We start from the raw sequence: 19,278 nt of genomic DNA on the forward strand, positions 1-19,278 counted from the left end.
CATTATTTAGTGTTCATAACATGTATATCAAGAAAGTGCAATAATAATTTATCATACCAAAAAACTTTCAATCAGCGTAGAAAAAAAACTATTATACTAATTTGAACTTAACCGTAAGAAAGTATACGTATCGTACAAAACTATTAAAAAATAATTGAATTTCATGTTTTCAAATATGAGAGTAAGACCCAGGGGTTAAGCTTCACTTTACATATTACGTTAAGGTTATTTATACGACGCTTAAATTGTGAAAACAAAATTAAATTAAATACTCATATGCAGAAAAAAGCCTTTCAGCAAGAAATCTGTTCTATTGATTTGAATCGGTACAAAAATAATATTTTAAAGTAAAACTTTCTTAGGTGCGCCGTATGTGAAAACTTAACCCGTAAAACAAGCAAGCAAACGCTACCATGCACATATGTATCTATGAGGCTCTTTCACAGTCAAGCTTGAATCAGATGGCGCCAGGGCACGTCGCGGCTGTCATGGCCGTCTCACTCACACAACATTACTTTTCAGTATTGTATGTATATAGGAAATTAAAGTGTAGTGGTAAAGCGCAATATTTGAAATTTTGAAATGAATAAGGAAGACAAGAAAGAATATAATGGGAGCTTAAAAGTTTCAGAATTGAAAAAGCTTTTAAAAGGGAAAGGAGCAAGAGTCAGTGGAAGAAAAACAGAACTCGTGGAGGCAAAGTGGTCGAAGCATAAGCCATGACTTGGGAGCGGCAAAAATGTTAGTCTCCCAATTGCTTCGAGCCACTTGTTTTTTATCACACTATCAGAAGGAAATTTAAATTTCACTTTCTTATCGCAGGATATTACACTGCACTTCATTTTTGCTACTATCTTTAAACGTAAATGCAAACAAAAATTGTCTGCAAACAACAGCAATCATTTACAAAGGTTATGTCTTCTGCTTTGCTCATCACACAGATAGGCTCACGGACACAATACACAACTGTAAATTTGACGGTGTGTTAGTGCGACGGCCATGACAGCCGCGACGTGCTCTGGCGCCATCTGATTCAAGCTTGACTGTAAAAGAGCCTCATATACATTATCTGCACGTATACCAGCTGCGCCGCAGACAGAGGATCTGTTTTGTCTGTCTCTCTTCCTCTCGTTCCCTCCCTATTGCATGCGCAAAATAGTGCGCCGCAATTACTCTATCTATATAATATGATATAGCTTCTCTCTATCTCTATATGTAAAGTAGACAGTCAATCGATCCGAAAAATCACCAGCGCAAGTGAACGAATTAATAGTCGAGTGGTCACCCATCCGACTACCAGCAGCAGCCAATTCTGCTTAACTTTTCAGATCGACGAGACTATTACCCTACCGTTGCGTTTGGTGCGAATGATCAATGGTGACAAACTGATGAAGAGCACTTTTTTTTTCTTTTGGTAGGCGAGTGACGACTAGTTGCTTCAGATCACGTCGGGGTCACCACATTGGAGATTGAGTTTGCATGCGCGTGTGATACGAAGAAGAGAACGGTAGCGCAGGATGTTGTAAATAAGGCACGACGCTCACAGAAGACTTCTTGGTCTTTATTGATCCAATACAGCCTCAGGTGCTAAAGTATAATCTCGCAAAATAAATACTTAATAAGATTCAATGCTGCTGTCACCGTGCGTGTTGAAGTCGGACTGAAACAGGACGGCGTTGTTGCCAGCTTATGTTTATGTTGGGTTTGGGCACCAGGTGGATCGGGCTAGCCCATTGACTGAAGGAGAATACCTTGATCGAGAAGAACCTTGATCTCTCTCATGGCTGCAGCTAAACGGTGATCGACGAGCCTGCGGGGTCGCTCGTGCACAGGTGGGCCATTTGTTTGGATGGTGTACCGGACAGGCAAGTCGGCCAGGGAAGCTGCTGAGTTGTCCTAGACCGTGATTTCACGGAAGGCTTGGAGCAGCTCCTCGTAGATCTCACTGTGGGGTCCAGGTGCTTAGTTATGCACAGCTGAGACATTGTAGAGTCTAGATTTTTGAAGAAAGCAGGCTGTAGGCAGTTTGGTGACCGGGTCGACCAGCTTTCTGCCTTTGACGTCAACTAAAAGTCCTGCGGCATGGAGTATATCGGTACTGATGATGGCTGAAGACACGTCTGCCACTATGAAGGACCATTTGAGGGGTCTACGTAGGCCCAGGTTCACTGTCATGGAGTGAGTACTGTAAGTTGCGATGCCTGAGTGGTTGGTCGCCTGCAGGGTTAGCTTCTACTCCACCCTGGGAGTCTTGAATAAACTTTTGGGTACGATAGAGACCTCAGAGCCTGAGTCAACTAAGAAGTTGACCTTAGAAGCTCTGTTTAATATGTGCAGACGCTTACCAGGTCCTGATGGCCGTCCTACCTCATTCGTCTGTGGAGGGTGAGGTGCGGCAGCTAGTTTCCCTGGCCCGTAGGGAAAGACCATGGATCAATACAATGGTGGGCCCTGACACCAAATGTGTGGTGATACCAACATATGCCATTAACATGTGGACGAGCCCCGTCAGCTTGTGTGCTCCTGGATCTGGACCTAGACTTACTCCTCCGCTGTGAACTACCCTGGCCTCTCACGGAAGCACTGAGCTGACTGACTTGAAAAGTCAAAGCTGTGACTTGTTGAGCGAAACTGCTATCCGTAGAACATTAATGACAGGCCTGAGTCTGAAGGTGCCGAAAAACCAGACAAGGATGGGCGAAAAGTGTTAGTGACAGAACTCATCCACTGTTGCCCCCAGTTCCTCAAGGAAAGGGATCTTCAAGACCTTGAGAATGCGAGAGACTTGAGGAGGTAGAAGATGCAGCCATTTGACCTTCAGCACATCCTCTGAGACCTTTCTGGCAGCTAGTGTTCGCATGAAGCGATGGAGCTGAGAGGGCTTCTTGTCGCTCAGCTCAAGCTTGTTGAAAAGCTGGTCAAGCTGTTTCTCGTGAGAATCTTTCAGCCTTGTTAAGATTGACTCTTTGAGAGTTTTATAGAGTTCGGCATCCAGAGGGTTGGACAGGATGTCGAGGAGGTCTGAAACTATGAAGGGATCCAAGGCAGCGACGACCAGGTCATACCTATTTTTATCGTCCGTTACACCATGAACGTTGAAGGCCGACTCCACTGAGATAAGCCACGCTGCCGGGCTGCTTGACCAAAACCGTGGCGGTGTACAGTTTGGTCTGGGCGCCTAAGCGGGTACAGGCAGATTATCCTGATCGCCTGGGTTAACTATGGCCGTAGCTGGGAAGTGTTGCAGCTGAAGTAAGAAAAACCGTTGCTCTTTCGCCTCTTCGCGGAAACGTGCACGCTCAACACGCTGCAGACGCTGTAGTTCCTCGGGCGACGAGCTGTTGGCTTTGGGGTTGTCACTGTCGAGGACGATAACCTCGCTGCCAAATTTCACCAGAGCCATAAGAAAACGCAAGTGACGAAAAGGAAGAAGGCGGCGACTGTTGCGATACTGTGCCGGAAATTCGACTAAAAATCTGCGAAGCCAAGTCTTTTCTTGCACTTACTAGCTATCGCTTCCACGAAAAAGGAAAAAAAATCAGTCTGTATCTCTCACTTGCACACTGCAGCTCTGTACGCAAGCAAGCTGGCTACAAGCGAATTCGGAAAAACAGTGAAATGCGCCGGTGCGCAAGATGGCCGCCACGCGTCAGTCAGGGCTTGGAGTGAAAATTTTCTCTGCCAGTGTGTGCAAATCTTGTGTCGTACAGCAGTCTTCACACAAAAAAAAATGAAAAAAAACGAGAACTGGATAACGCGAGGTTTGGTGCGAATGATTAATGGCGACGAACTGATGAAGAGCACTTTTTTTTTTCTTTTGGTAGGCGAGTGACGACTAGTTGCTTCAGATCACGTCAGGGTCACCACTTTGGAGATTAAGTTTGCATGCGTGCGTGATATGAAGAAGAGAACGGTAGCGCAGGGTGTTGTAAATAAGGTGCGACGCTCACAAAAGACTTCTTGGTCTTTATTGATCCAATACAGCCTCAGGTGCTGAAGTACAATCTCGAAAATGAGTACTTAATAAAAACATAATACACAAATGTTAATCAAAATGCAATGCTGCTGCCACCGTGCGTGTTGAAGCCGCACTGAGACAGGACAGCGTTGATGCCAGCTAAGCTGGCGCAAACTGGGAAAAAGCACTTTTTTTGCTTAAAAATCTGCTGACTCCTCAATTTTCGACGTAATTTTCCCATTTTTTTTTATAAACTCCTTAGATGTCAAGCTTCAGTGTGTCACTTCCATTTTTCCTCGATAGTCAAAACCATAACCTCAAAAAATCAGGAAACACAGAAGAAACAGATCCAAGGAAAAATATTAGTGCGAAATTGTATATTCAATTTCAAAATGGCGGAGACAACATGAGCCCAAAAATGATAAATTTTACTTTTTTTTGCTTTTCTCTATACGAATAAGTAAACAATTTCTTCAATCCAAAAAATACTACATCTTAATCAAAGATGCCTTATTATGTTGCGTGTACAAAAATTTTAAGAAAAATTATTCTAAGCTTGAAGAAAATAACTTTGTTAATGTGTCATTCTTTGTTTTCCTTCTGTCATTATCCAACGAACTACAGAAAATGGACGAAAATATTCCTCTTCAAAATAAAAAATTGCTTTTTCTTTAAAAATAATAAGACTCACTTTGTTTTAAACAGTCTCATTTATTTGCACCTATCTATTTTAAAGATAAACTGAATGTGATTAAAGTTTTCACACTTTAAAAATAAAATATTCTATATATAAACTACTTATGAAGACAGTAAACAGTAATATAATTTTTTCATGTTTTACTTGACTTAAAATACACAACCTAGATTTTCCTGCTGTACATAATTTTTTTACCCAACATGCTATATCGTAGTAGATACTTTTCATGCGCTTTTTCACAATGAACCTCACTGTTTTAAAAAATATTACGAAATTAAAGAAAAAGATGTCTAACTTTTTTTTTTACATGTGTTAGTCCTTAATTTTAAGGCCGTTGCCCTGGATCTTTTCGTCTTGACTAGTTACCTGTATTGTCGACGTAGAATCGAAACTTGGCAACACCGCCGGCTGTTATTAAGTATACTTATATATGGGGTAAGAGTATACTAGATACAGCTGATCGCTGTTTATTATTAGGTATTAGTATTCAAGTCAAGTGTCATGCCTCCCGAAAGATATCATTGGAAAGGAAAATATGTGTCCAAAGAGGTTTACGAACACATATTGCGGCGATCAGAGAACGGTAGTAACATTTTTACCTTTAAAAGGTGTAGTTTCAAAAAAAATGATGCAAAGATTGGCTGAGTCAAATTTCAGTTTTCAAAATTTAATCGATGCCTATAAAAATGGCCCAGAATGTGCGACTCGCCTTTTAGAAGGCAGAGTAAATGGATCAGCAATAATTATTAAAAAAAGATTCTCGATAATATTCTCAATCACTTACTGCCAGTCACAAAAGTACAAAATTAGATTATAACTGAAGTTATATCATTACATGCGTAATTTTGAATGTGATATTAGAGTTGTATAAACATATTGAGAAATAAAAGTGTTTGTCGCATTGGCACTGATGCAAGTAATGTTATGTAAAATTTATAAATAGAGAAGCAAAAATTTTTATAAAAATTCGATACCTTAATTTATACATACTACACCATACCCCCGTGATGAATAGATTTGTATTTGTCAATTAATAATTTTTATATTGTTTAACACCTTCTATAATAACTTGCTGTAGATTCAGTATCGCACATGAGGTACATTTGAATGTGCCGCCAATGTCCCGCTCTCTCCTTCGTTTTCTCTAAGATACGGTGTTGCCACGTTAACCTTCAAATATCTTTTTTCGTTACTATTTTCATTGATATTTTAATATAAAGCATTATAACATGGCTCCAAACTTTGAGGGTGGAATCACAAAATATTTTTTTTAATTATTAACAAAATATTTCTCACTTGTGTTATTTCCAACTGGTTTTATAAGGTTATTTCAATCGCTGTCCCATAAGAACAGAGTTAAACTGCTTATCATAGTTTGCATATTTCTCTTTTTTTAGTATTATAAGGTATGCCCAAAAAACGTGTGCGAGTTCAGAATGGTTTAATCTATCATACTTTCAAGTTTCGTCAAGTTCTGTAATCATTTTCATAAACAGGGCAACGTCCTTAAAGGCATCACAGAAATTCTATCTTAGACATTTCTGGAATTGAGCAGTTTTGTGCTACATTGTCATTTTTGCTAAAAAAAAAAAAACAATACGATAATCCGAAAAAATTAGACTATCAAGGTGGAACAAATTTTTTAAAATAAATAATAACAAAAATAAATTTTTATAATTTTTTACTACATTTTTTCGAAGTTTTTTGAGGTTAAAAAGGATTAGTTATGTGCTCGATCAAAAATAAGCATAGATTTGTGATTAGCGATAAAAAAAACATAATTAGGCTTTCATTTGAATTTTCGAAGGTCCAATACTATTTTGAATTAGATAAAACTCCTATCTCAGAGGGATTTTGACTAACTGCAGCCACCATATTGGTCCGCCATTTTCAATTGTAGAAAAAAGCCAGATGGCAAAAGAAAGCCTACTAACTAAGCTACAGTTTGCGCCCATATAACATTGTTTACGATGTATAAAATTTTGGACAAATCTTTGTTCCGTTTGACAAAGAACATCCCATAAATAAATTTATGTATAGACACATGTAGGTGTGTGAGTATTTGTATCTGCTATTTTAAGTTTTGAAATACAAAAGATATCTTTGTAATTTAAACCAAGAGGAATCAACGTATGTATCACTTTGTATTGCATCTGACATTTTAATTTTCAGGAAACAACATAAAATTTGTATTACAAAACTCAAAGTAAAAGTTGTCCATTCAGTGATTATTAAATAAAAAATTGACATTCCAATCGCCATTATGTATCGACCATTTTTAAATTTCATAATACTAGAAATAAGTTCGTAATCAGAGACGAAAAAGATCGTTTGTAGTAATTTATACAAAAAAACGCAATATAAATCAGAGTTTCTAGTTTTTGGCCGCCATTTGTATCCACCATTATAAAATTGTATAAACAAACAATAAATTCAGGATCAGAGACCTTAAATACTCCTGAAAACTAATTTTTACAGAAATTTTTTTTTTATCTGTTTTTTCTGTATTTCCCGATTTTTTGAGGTTATGGTTTTAGCTGTTGAAGAAAAATGGAAATGACACACTAAAGTTTGTTACATAATAAAAAAAATAAGTTCGTAATCAGTGATAAAAAAGATTGTTTGTAGTAACTTAAACGAAAAAACGCAATATAAATCATAATTTTTAGTTATTAGCCGCCATTTTGAATCCACCATTAGAAAATTGTATAAACAAACGATAAATTTATGATCAGAGACCTTAAATACCCCTGAAAACTAATTTTTACAGGAATTTTTTTTATTCAATCTGTTTTTTCTGTATTTTGCGATTTTTTTGAGGTTAGGGTTTGGACTCTTGAGAGAAAGCGGCAGTGTCACACTAACGCTTGACATCTTAGGAGTTTATAAGATAGGGTATCCATATGACACGTTAGAATTTTACACGCAATAGTTGTACGCAAAAATGTAAGCGATTAATTTCTTACACATCACATAACAATTATACACGTAGTAAATTTCCAACGTCTAGATTGATCACGTAATAATTGAACACAACTTAATATAAATATAAATCGGAGAATTACGTCAAAAATTGTGGTGTCAGCAGATTTTTGAACAAAAAAAGTGCTTTTTTCCCACTGTGTGGCGGTACTGGTAGTCGACCTGTTAAGGGTTGGTGTCACCTCTTAGTGAGTTGAGAACACCTCATGCTAAGTGAGCGTCTGCTTGCATCTCCTCTTGCTGGAGCGGTGCTGGCTTGGCTAAGGCGCCACAGGTATATCTAGTGCTGCATGGTGAAAATCGTAACGTGGCTGTAACACTTAATATGCGAGGCTAAACTGGGTCTCCGTTACAGCTAAGGTACTGTCAGGTATACGACAACTTAACTTTTGAAAACAAGAAAAATGCTGTATCTCAAAAGGGAAACAAAATTGGCTATAAATAGCAATTTTTATGGGTTTTGTGAAGGAGATCTACATGATCGAGGTGCACAAATAGAGGGGTTAGACTATAAACAAAAATAACCTTAATTTTTTAATTTTTTGACGGTATCTTGCAAAGAACAAGTGAAAAAAGTTTTTTTATTTAGAATGGTATGTTTGGAAAATTAATGCAGCCGTTGACAAAATCTTCAAAAAATTTTTGTTCCAACATAACCTCCCAAAATTAGACAGTCATATTTTGAAAAGGAAGCCAGATAGCCCAAAAATAGTTCCACGTATAGAAAATAATTATTCAGGTGCAAAAATATGTTACACGGATCCACACAAATAATTTTACCAATTCTGAAAATAATGAGTCACATTTCAAATGCAAAGCTACAACGTTCATATCCTACCTATAAATTGATTTATTTCATGTTCTCTATAATGTATTATAAGAAAAATTGTCGAGTGACCAAAACCTATATTCTTTTTATCAATTTTGAGATCAGTAAAAATAAGTTAAGCAGGGGTGAATTTTAATATTAAATTACAAGTTATTATAGAAAACGAATGAAATAAAAAATTACAGTCTCACAATGGAAAATAACTATAGGTCTATTGTTCCCCTTAATCTCAACAAGATTTAGTGGATTATTTTACTTTTTATGGTAGCCGAAATTTAGAAAAATTTTTATTTGTCGAATACAAAAATTCCAACAAGAGTTTATTGTACACATATGATGTCATATCAAATTTACTAATATTACTTGATTTTTTAAAGTAAAAGTTTAAAGTGTTATTGCAAACTTCGTAGTCGGTTTATCGATATTTAGTTTCAGGAAAAACATTGTATTTGATCCAGGCTTACTCTATAGCTTACTCTGAAGCCAAAATATAATAAATCGACGTTCTGTGCAATAACAGACTAACAATTAAGTTTTTTTGCGAAAAAATTGAGTATTATCTTAATGTTAATCTATGTCACACTGCTAAAGCATTTCATCAATTTTATTGAAAGGGAATTTAAAAAAAAAATAAAGAAAGATGCATATTGTTACAGACTGCGGCAGCTCTGTGCTCTTATCTGTATCCCTCTTTTGCGACTAGGTGGCCGACCGATTGCAGTGCGCATGAGGCAAACCACATGATGGGGCTAGCGTTTGAATTGAAATAAGTTGTTGTACATAGTTATATGGTTACAAAAATTATGGAATTATATAGTTGCATAACACGCTTAATCAACAAATTAAATATAAAAAGTGATTGTACTATGAATTATATTTATTAAATTTATGTGAACATTCAATTTTACCTTTTTTGATACATTAAAATTTAGTTCTTGAAATTTAGCTTGCAGCTGGAATTTAACTTTAAATAACCCTAGTAGAAACGTTACTACATAAACAGGCTGGAAACTCGTCAACATGTTATAAGCCCATTGACACACGTACGTTGACGAGTTTCTAGCCAGTTTATGTAGTAATTTTCGACCAGGGAAGTTGTTTTATATAGAAACACAGTCACATGCATACTTAGTTTATTGTATTAAACGAATTTGTTACGTAGTTTTTATACGCATTTTATCTTTGCATTGATTTTTTCTTAATCTTGTATACTTTGATTGTATTACAGGAAAAAAATGATGAACTGAAAGTACAACTTTTTATTGTTCTAATACACTGGCACTTCAAACTAGACTTGGTAATTTTTTCTTCATGCACTTTTTTTAAAAATGGTGTAACTTTTACAGAAATGTGTAAATAATGCTTAAAAAAAAATTTCCCTAATGTCGAGCACGTTAAAGCTATGATTGAGAAATAAGATTTATACATATACATTACGTTTAAATACTTTTAACCAGGAACGAAATATTGGACAGAATGGACGGAGGAACTGATACTGATGTAATGCTAGAGTTTTTAGCTGGTAATGACTGTATGTATTATATAATAAATGGTGCAAACATACAATAGTTATTGTAAAAGTAAATCACCTTAAAAACTAAATTATAATGTATCAAAAAAAGTTAAGAATTAATGTACACAAATATTTAAATAAGTATAATTCTCATTACAGTTAGTTTTGAGTGTTTAATTTGTTAATTGAGCATGTTATGCAACTATATTATTACACTATGTTTGTAACTGTAAGATTATGTACATCAACTTAATTTTAACATTAGCCACAGCATGTATTTTTCCCCATGTGCACTGCAACCGGTCGACTACCTAGTCGCAAGAGAGGGTTACAGAGGGCATCGCAGAGCGGCCGCCAGCTGGTACAATGCGACTTTCTTGATTTTTTTTTAGATTTCCTTTCAATATAATTGATAAAGTACTTCAACAACGTGATGCAGATGTTCATGAAGATGATACACAAATTTTTTTGCTATAAAAAACTTAATTGTTAGTCTGCTATTGCAAAGAACGTTAATTTCCTATATCTCGGCTTTAGAGTAAGTTAGAGCATTCTTTTTTTTTTTGAGGATTTGTATTTTATTTATGACTAAGACAATGCCATTTGTTGGAAAAAGATATTTGCAAAATTGACTGAGATATTTGCAATTGTTAAAGTTGCAACATAAAATTTTTCACGAGAAAACGTCAAAATTTACGAAAATAAATTTTTTTTGTCTTTTACCAATATTAACATCAAATACAATATTTTTTCTGAAACGAAATGTCGATAAGCCGACTATGAAGTTTGTAATAACATTTTAAAGTTTTACTTTAAAAAATCAATTAACATAAAACTAAATTATCTTGCAGTTCCACAAACAGCTTTTTGTTTTGCATCTTAACACTTATATTTTCTTACGATTACATTCAAATTGACATAATAGTTTTTTTCTGCGCCAATTGAAAGTTTTTCGGTATGATAAATTTTTTTTTTCACTTTCTTGATGTATGTTATCATTAATAAATAGTGGATTTGCAAAAGTATACATTTTATAGAAAATTTGATGACGAAGAGATGGGTGGCCGTAAAAATTTTGCCATTCAAAATAACATGGAGAAATCTGAGCTAAGCTTTTCTTCGTCCGGGCCATCAAAATGTCTTTTAGAATAGTAAAAGCAGAGATATGTAAGCAAAAAAACTGAATAAAAAATTGGCATTTGTTCATACATTGCTTAATAAATAATTGAAGCTCACTTCTGATTTGGACAAAACTTTTTTCTCTGTATTCCGGGAAAAATTCCGTAGGGGAACAACTAATTTTTTTTCTACTGGAAAACATAAGATTAAATCGTACTTTTTTTTGTCTCCAGGCAATGGACTAATATTTATTGCAAAAAAAATGTAGTTTTGAAGTAAGCATACGTTTGTTTATATATTACAATGTATACATCTTTTATGTACTAATACAAAAAGTTGTCTAGGAAAGTGAAAAGATATGTTACTTATTGATACTGTATTATTAACCAGTAAACGTTTCCTTGTTGATAAAAAAATTAAGTTTTAAATTAAGTACTTTTTTTCACATTCTGGACAAAGTACTTACCGAAAATTGTTAAATATTTTCTTTAAATATACAATTTTGTGTATATATACATACATACTTAAGCATTTAACGCTGGTAAGATCATTTTAGCGTACAATAAGATACAAAAATAGTATATGTTTATACACGTGGATGAACACTTCATGTTAAATATTTATATGTTTCAACAATTAAGACAGTATTTTTCAAGATGTAAATATTTTTTGAACTTCAAGTAAAAACATGATGTTGGATTCATACTATAGTTACTGTACAAGCAAATCAATATTCTTGTTTCTAAGAAATATTTTTCTAAATCTATTCTAGCATGAAATTTTCTCGAATCATAAAATATAACTTGGAATTAATAATTATTTCACAACAAATTATCCTATTGCATGGAACTAATGATGGCTGATGATAAATTTTTTTAATGTAATAATATAATCTTGTCTTGTACTGTATTGTTGAAATAAATATAATAATATTGCAATGAAAATCATTAATTACAAAGCGTTGCAAGTATTTAAAAACCATTTTAAGAAATAAGAAAAAAACTGTTTTCCGTACATTTTCAAGTTGTAACAGTACTAAGAATTACAATATTTTTTAAACATATACCGTATATCATTTATAAATTCTTATATTTATGAGGCAACATGCTACTACTAGAAACTCAGCCAACGAACAAAAATATAGTATTAGAGTTGGCTTTAGCACTTGAATTATTGCACAAAATCGTAGGAATCAGCCATTACAAATTTTTAAGTATAATAATGCTTATTTTATGCTGAAATAGTAATATTTCTATGGTTTTAGTACCATTGGTTATAGTATGTGATATATTTGGTTAATCTCACAATAATAAGATACACTGTCTTCTTCCAGACAATAATATTTAAAACATTACTTAAAATCTTTTACTCCACCTTATTTTTCTTCGTTTTCAATTTTTTTTTTTTTTTTTTTTTTTTTTTTTTAAGCTCTGGGTTGTTGAAACGTATATTCATTCTACAAAATATGACTTTTTTGTACAATAAAGTGTTTTTTATCACATGTATACTTAACTGAAATAAGAAACTGCCATCCCGCTTCGCACAGTCATGTGTGAAGAATATGAAACAAAAGAAATCAAAAATCGTTTCCTTTCTCTTGTATCTTTTTATTCCGATTAACGATTCCATTAGTTTTTATAGTATGCCATGGGGCTAAGCCTGATTATTTATGGAAAAGTCATGGTGCAGATGATTTAGAAGAATACAAGTATAATGTATACGTTCTAACGTTTAAAAAAAAAACACTAAAAAAAAATACAAAACAACGTGTGGAAGGAAGATGCGTTCGATTTATATCGTTCTTTTACGAATCGTTTTCTGTTTGTATGATTATGTTCTTGTTTTATAATATACAGTTGTATACACACTAATACTTTGTACATGTATTGTACATATAAAGAGTAAAGAAACGATCTGCAAACGATTCGTAAATAAATAATGAAAATCGCGCACTCTTTACGTCCTTCGTTTACTGATAGTACGATAACTGTGAATATTTAAAAAAATTATGCTCACACTAGTACTTCATCTACATATATGATATGAAAATAACGACCAATGACACAAGAATAAATGGTGTAAATCAAACACACTATACTTCTCCCCCCGATTATTTTCTTTGAGCGTACGAGCATGGATAGAACTGAAATCTAATTGTGTGCTTTAATGCGTCTGATGAAAGTTAAAGATTGAATGTTATAGGTCTGTCGTTCTCTGCATCTATGATTTTCTGCCTTGATTAAAAAAAAAGTAAGAAACTGTTCATAGTAAAGTTTTTAAGAAACTCTCGAGAACTTAGACTCTAGAAGCGCAAAGTCTAATAAAAAATATACACATATGTTTTAACGAGGGTGGGATACAGCAGCCAACGGGTACCTATACAAAAGGATGAATATGTAATATGGTTATAAATATAACATATATCTTTACATAACAACCTTGGTAATTTGAAAGAGTGCTTGTCTTCTTGTAGTCAACTTCTCGGACTGTGGAGGACAGATTCCTGCTTTCTTGATTTCTGGATTTACCTGAAAGCTCCTCCAGTGATGTTGGTTTGTCATTGCTTCAATCTTGATTTTTTGAGCACTCACTTAATATAGAATAGCGTACTTTAATAAGCGAAAACTTTTATATGAAATGTGAGCATTGTTGACTGTAATTCCAGTACTTGTTGCCGATCGATCCAATGGAGGGCGTCTCCATGCACATCATTACTTTTTTGCTCACTGGCGTGTAGTTGCTTTGTCAATCTAAGACACTAATGGTTCACTTTCACTCGTAAGTTCGAACAAACAAGAACTTTCGCATGGCAATCGGTAAGCACAAAAGTTCCGTATCAAACCGATCGTCAAATTTTCCGCACTGTAGACAGCAGTCAAATACGTACCTAACAAAGTTAAAAGAGGGTGTCTGTCTTCGTCTTCCAAGTTGTATATCTGTACTGTCCAACGCAGCATGCTCACATTGGTACAATAATGCCACGGCGTTGTAGGGCCTGATAGAGAAGGAGGTGGCAACAATGGTGGTAGTGGCAATGGTAAGGGACAGTTTGATCCGTCATCCGAATTGTAGTAGCGATGCAAGTAACGCCAAGCACCACTACGGCCAAATGCCTAAGCTCTGATTCTTTAGCACTGTTTTCTTCGTTCCCCTTTTCTATGCAGGGCCTTCTCGAGCTATTTACTCGTAGAGAGAAAGAGAGAGAGACGGTGTTGGTGTTTAGTGTGTTGTGTCATGTTGTATATGTGATGTGAGTGATGACTTTTTCCTTTCACTTTCTTGATGGTGTACTGAGTGCTAGTTCTGCTAAAGTCAGGCTTCGTTAGTAAGTATACGTTCATTTTTTGCGGCCGAAAGGAACCTCCCTCTTACTCCTACTGTGGGTTATAGGCTATTCTGATTCTGCAAGGTGTTATTCCGTGTACGTGTAAATGCAGCCTTACTGTCGACTGTTAGTACTGTGAGTACTGTAAGCATTAAAACTTCCACTGTAATAAATTTACGCAGACGATCGTCATATATTATTTATTATACTAGACAGATCAGGTGTGCTCAGCGCATTCAATGAATGTTTTCTAATATTATATATTTCGGTAAATATGTTTTGAACGAAAGTTTTTTATTTCACATCGATTTCACAAATAATATTGAGACTATTTAATTATTAAATTATTTTTTACCTTTATTTTATATGCCCAAGAAACTTGGCGTACGGTAGATTGAAACGATTCGTTTTCATACTCCACCCCGTATAAATACACGCATGAGTTAAAACTTTCAGCTTGAATTTCTCAAGATTTTGAGCGATTTGGAACATAAATTAAATTAGTATTGGATTCCGTGAACCTTCATTTATACGATATAATGTACATATTTTAGGACATATATGACACAGCCCCCATCAAAAGTAATATTATTTCTTATGGTCAGTTATCATAATTTTTAATGAGAAAAAGAGAGTTAGTGAGTGGAAGTTTTTGGAAATACTTTGGTTAATATTTCGCTGATTAAAAAAGAATTTACACTTCCTACACTAATAATCTTCTTTTCATTAATAATTACACTTTAAAGTGGGCATGGGATTCGATAGAGAAGTCTTCTAGAGCATTTTTTTTTTTTGTCATAAATGTGATTCATAAAGCAACATAGGGAAAAACAGTTAATTAAAAGGAACTCTTATTGTTAATTATTACTATCCAATATTTGACTTTTGAGATTTATCGAAAACTAATAGTACCTTAATATTTTTACTACCGTATTTTTACTATTGTATTAACTACACATAACATAAAAAAATAATAAAAAAATAAAGTATAATAATATTTGTAGCACTTGTACTCATAGATCTTGTAAATAAAAAAAATTAATTAATAATAAGTATAAGGAAGTTTTTATGATAACTTGTAAGCAATAAATTTTAATAATAAGATTTATTAGCTGTCTTAAATCCTTACTTTATGAACTGTAATTTTTTTTATTTAAAATAGTTATTAACAATAAATAAAATCAAATTTTTTCGGCTTGAAAAAGATCTACAACCTGTACACCCAATTTATTGTCAAACCACTCGTTATTCTTAAAAAAGAGTATATAGTTTACAACTTGTTTGTTAACGTCATTTACGCTTGATTTTGACATTTTTTTATCACACGAATATTTTATAATACTAATATTAATGTACACCCGATTAGAAATTTATTAAAGGTATCTTCTTTGTTCCAGAAACCTTCAGTGGGTATCCTATACTGGACCTGCTGTGGCATAATAACGTATCGCACAAAAGGCCCTCTTTAGGTATCCTCAATAAACTAGCTATACCCCAAGCAAAGGTAACAGCATACATGTATTTTTTTTATTGTTTATCATCGCCCGTAGGCTCAGATATGGCTTTTTTTCACGAGAATAGTTTTTTTCAGCCATCGGTGCACCTAAGTTATGACCAAATGTTTATCCGCATATAAACATTTGGATCGACTTACAGTCAAACCTATGGTCACGATGTCGAAGCGAAAGAGAAACAGTTAATCGACCCTCGAGAATCAAGAGCACGTGCGAAACGGCGAGATTTGAATGGTTATCAGACAGTCACCCATCCAAGGACTAACCGCGCCGAATGCAGCTTAACCTAGGAGATCGACGGAACTGTAACTCTGCCGTGGCGCCACCGCGACCACACAGTATATATGTATACTTCGTAGCAGATGCTATAGTTATAGTTGAAAGACTGTATTCATATATTATAAGTGTTTTCGTACAAGTGTACAAATAAAATTATTTTTGTTGCTTTTAAAAATGGCTAATAAAATTGAGCAATATTATATTGTAACGTAATCAAAGAGCCAGAAAACACAGTTTTTTGGGAAAGTTTATTTTTAAAAAAACCATGTTATTGTCTGTACCTTAACGACCAAACCTTCGTAACGAGTGCCACGAATTAAAATCATTATAAACGCTAACGTTTTCAGTGTAATATCAGTGTTACGTCCAAACCTCTATAAATGAAGGGCAGACCTCGTAGATTCGTTCTACAAACAAATAAATTCAATTTTTATTCGTCAGGAACCAGCCGTCGGCCCAAAGGCCTTATTTGCTCTTACTTACAATATACTTTTCTCTTAAATCGTTGACTCGGCATTGTGGTGTCAGGTTTTACCGAATATGTGTGCAGTAGTGTTAGTGTGTTCTATGCGAGCTGGCGTTAACCTACTCTTTAAATTTATATTGTAAATAATGCAATAGTAACGTATCTTATTCGTCTTTCTATCTCACGTCCTCTTAAAAGTCTTTGTCATACGTTGTCTGTTTAAATTTTCCTTGATATTCTATTTATTTATCAAAGGAAGAATAAAAGTAAATTTAATTAACAGCTAAGTTATGTTTTAGTCTTATCTGACAAATTTTTCCACAACAGCAAGCCAGTAATAAATATTGTTTTCTTTTAGTTTTTTGCATATGCATTCTCTGCCGTTTCTATATTTTTGGCTTCTACTGCAGAATGCTTGAAATATGATTTTTATTTGTTGTCAGGTCTTTCATTTTAAAAATGGAAAGGGATGCAAGCACAGAAATATTACAGTTGGTTAGTAGCTGTGTAGACAAATGCAAGAGACTAGCTTGAAGTATATGCCGTTTTAAAGGTAAAATTTGTGTCTACACTAGCAGGGACAAACTCAACTTTCCTTCCAAGGGTGTATTATTATCTTTTCTATCAGTGCTATATTGTTGGGGCAGCACTGCTGACAGGGGTGGCACGAATAAAAAAAAAAAAAATAATATTTGTCTCTACTATGGGGCTCTACCTTCTGCACGCTTTACATGGCCATCCTTGAATATTATTAGATTCTGATATTTTTAGAAACTTTTTAGAAATTGAGCAGTTACTTTATTTTTTTAGTAAATTCGTTGTATCTTTGTAATTGTGCAACCTACAAATTCAATTACTACTTTACCTTGATTTTCTTCAAATTTTATTAAAAAACTCTTCCACTTTCAAAACTGAATAACTTTTCTTAACAAATAACATGACAATTCAGAGGCTTTAGTCATAAAACATTCATATTCTTTAGAATTAAAATGTCAAAACAATGGAGCTTCACTTTAAGGCCATTAAACAGCCCAGTCCTTGTGTCATTAAAACCAAGAAGCTTTCGTTTTGTCTTGATGTGATCAAATTAAATATTGGAATAATTTTGAAATATCATTACAAACAATATGTAGGGGTTCAACCAACTTAATTTCGTATGAGAAATATACAGGAACTAAAAAACTGAAATTTTTCCCGAAAATGCCGTTTTTTTTGACGTATTTCGACAAATATTTCAATTTACAGTGGTCATACAAAAATGTTGCAGAAAGTTCTTTTTTTCTATTTGATTAGCTATAACACTAAAGTCTGGAAATCGTTTTGCTGTCAACGCAGTTGCAAGAATATCGCTCATCATTTGATCTAATTCAACCAAAGGCCTTTTTTACCCGCTCTAACACTAGAAAAACGCACAATCAAGAGAACAAATTTATTTTTTTAAGTCTGTCATCCGTCCTCTAAAGATTTAGTAAACTCTTGACTCCCGCGACTCGCGACTACCTTATTTATACAAGTAATGCATAACGGGTTGGCTGAGGCAACTTGGGTGCTGTTTGAAGACATCAATAGTATCAGACTACGCCAAGAAGCGAGATACAGCGAAAAAGGACCGCCAAAAGTGGTTCCAGTGATAGCAGAGAAAGCAGAAACCGCAACATCTTACTATCCACGAACTCCTTCGTGTAGTTTAAAGAAACACTGGAAATTACTGCACGAAGCATTAGAGAACTCCGAAGCAGTAGTAACAAGAATTAGTGATAGATGTAAGTTATTTATCAGTAATATAATTAATACCAAGCCTTGTTAAAGTGACCTGAGTAAACTACATTTAAAAAAATAACTATTTTATACCGTTTTAATAAAACAATACAATTATTAAAATTATCCATATCATTTCAATAAAAATTTTTACCCAACTCAAAAGATTAAATAAACCTTATGAGCTGAACCCTAAGAAACCCACTAATGACACTAAAATAAAACTTTTTAAAAGACGTAGAAACTGGACTAACTTTAATAATAGCTGCACAAGAACCTATATACCTCCACACAGTTATTTCTACACTCAAAGATGAAGCTCAAGAGAGTTTAATAGGTTTTACTTTTGCATTTATTGATCAGTTGCAAAAACATTTAAAACAAGAATTTTCGCCAACCAAATCATATTAAGAATACATGGCAGAACTTTTAAATACTAGAATAAAATAAAATGAAACAGTTTAAAATTTTAATCATAGAATAATTTCTCTTACAGAAACTACTTTGGGGTAACGTTAATGAACGTTTTACCTGACTCGTGGAGATTAAGTGTAGCATTTTCGAAACCTAAGGATATATTTACAAAGCTTTAGAAGCTGCATTACTTACTGAACGTACGTGCCCACCAGTATTCAATCAGGCCAAGTACGTTTACAAAGTCATACCCACGACCTCTATTTTTACGACTCTTAAGTCTTCGGTAGTGAATGTTACCCAAATTCCTGTTTCTGTTCCTACTCAGTTTGATAACCAGAAAAAAGTTCAGTTTTAATAACCCATTGACCCATAATAGAAATTCTTTCCCGCATATTTACGATAAAAACGATGTCAAGATGGC

General features: G+C 34.1%; 1 protein-coding gene and 1 long non-coding RNA gene across 2 annotated transcripts in view; one reads left to right on the plus strand and one right to left on the minus strand.

Moving 5' to 3' along the window:
• ec (ubiquitin specific peptidase echinus) overlaps positions 1-14,184 on the minus strand; it is a 209,987-nt gene extending 195,803 nt beyond the window's left edge. The window contains exon 1 of the mRNA XM_089596909.1: positions 13,537-14,184. Within this exon, the coding sequence (XP_089453035.1) occupies positions 13,537-13,659 (123 nt within the window). The 5' untranslated portion in view covers positions 13,660-14,184. The remainder of the gene's footprint in view (positions 1-13,536) is intronic.
• A 172-nt stretch (positions 14,185-14,356) lies between these two features.
• Positions 14,357-16,384, plus strand: LOC106640938 (uncharacterized). The gene is made up of 3 exons (XR_016293383.1): positions 14,357-14,558; positions 15,821-15,927; positions 16,015-16,384. It is a non-coding gene; the product is annotated as an uncharacterized LOC106640938 (long non-coding RNA).
• The last annotated feature ends 2,894 nt before the right edge of the window (positions 16,385-19,278 follow it).

The sequence above is a fragment of the Copidosoma floridanum genome, unplaced genomic scaffold (genome assembly GCF_036245765.1).
Source record: "Copidosoma floridanum isolate Cflo_tuat_1 unplaced genomic scaffold, Cflo_Japanese_pri ptg000030l, whole genome shotgun sequence".
NCBI lineage: Eukaryota > Metazoa > Arthropoda > Insecta > Hymenoptera > Encyrtidae > Copidosoma > Copidosoma floridanum.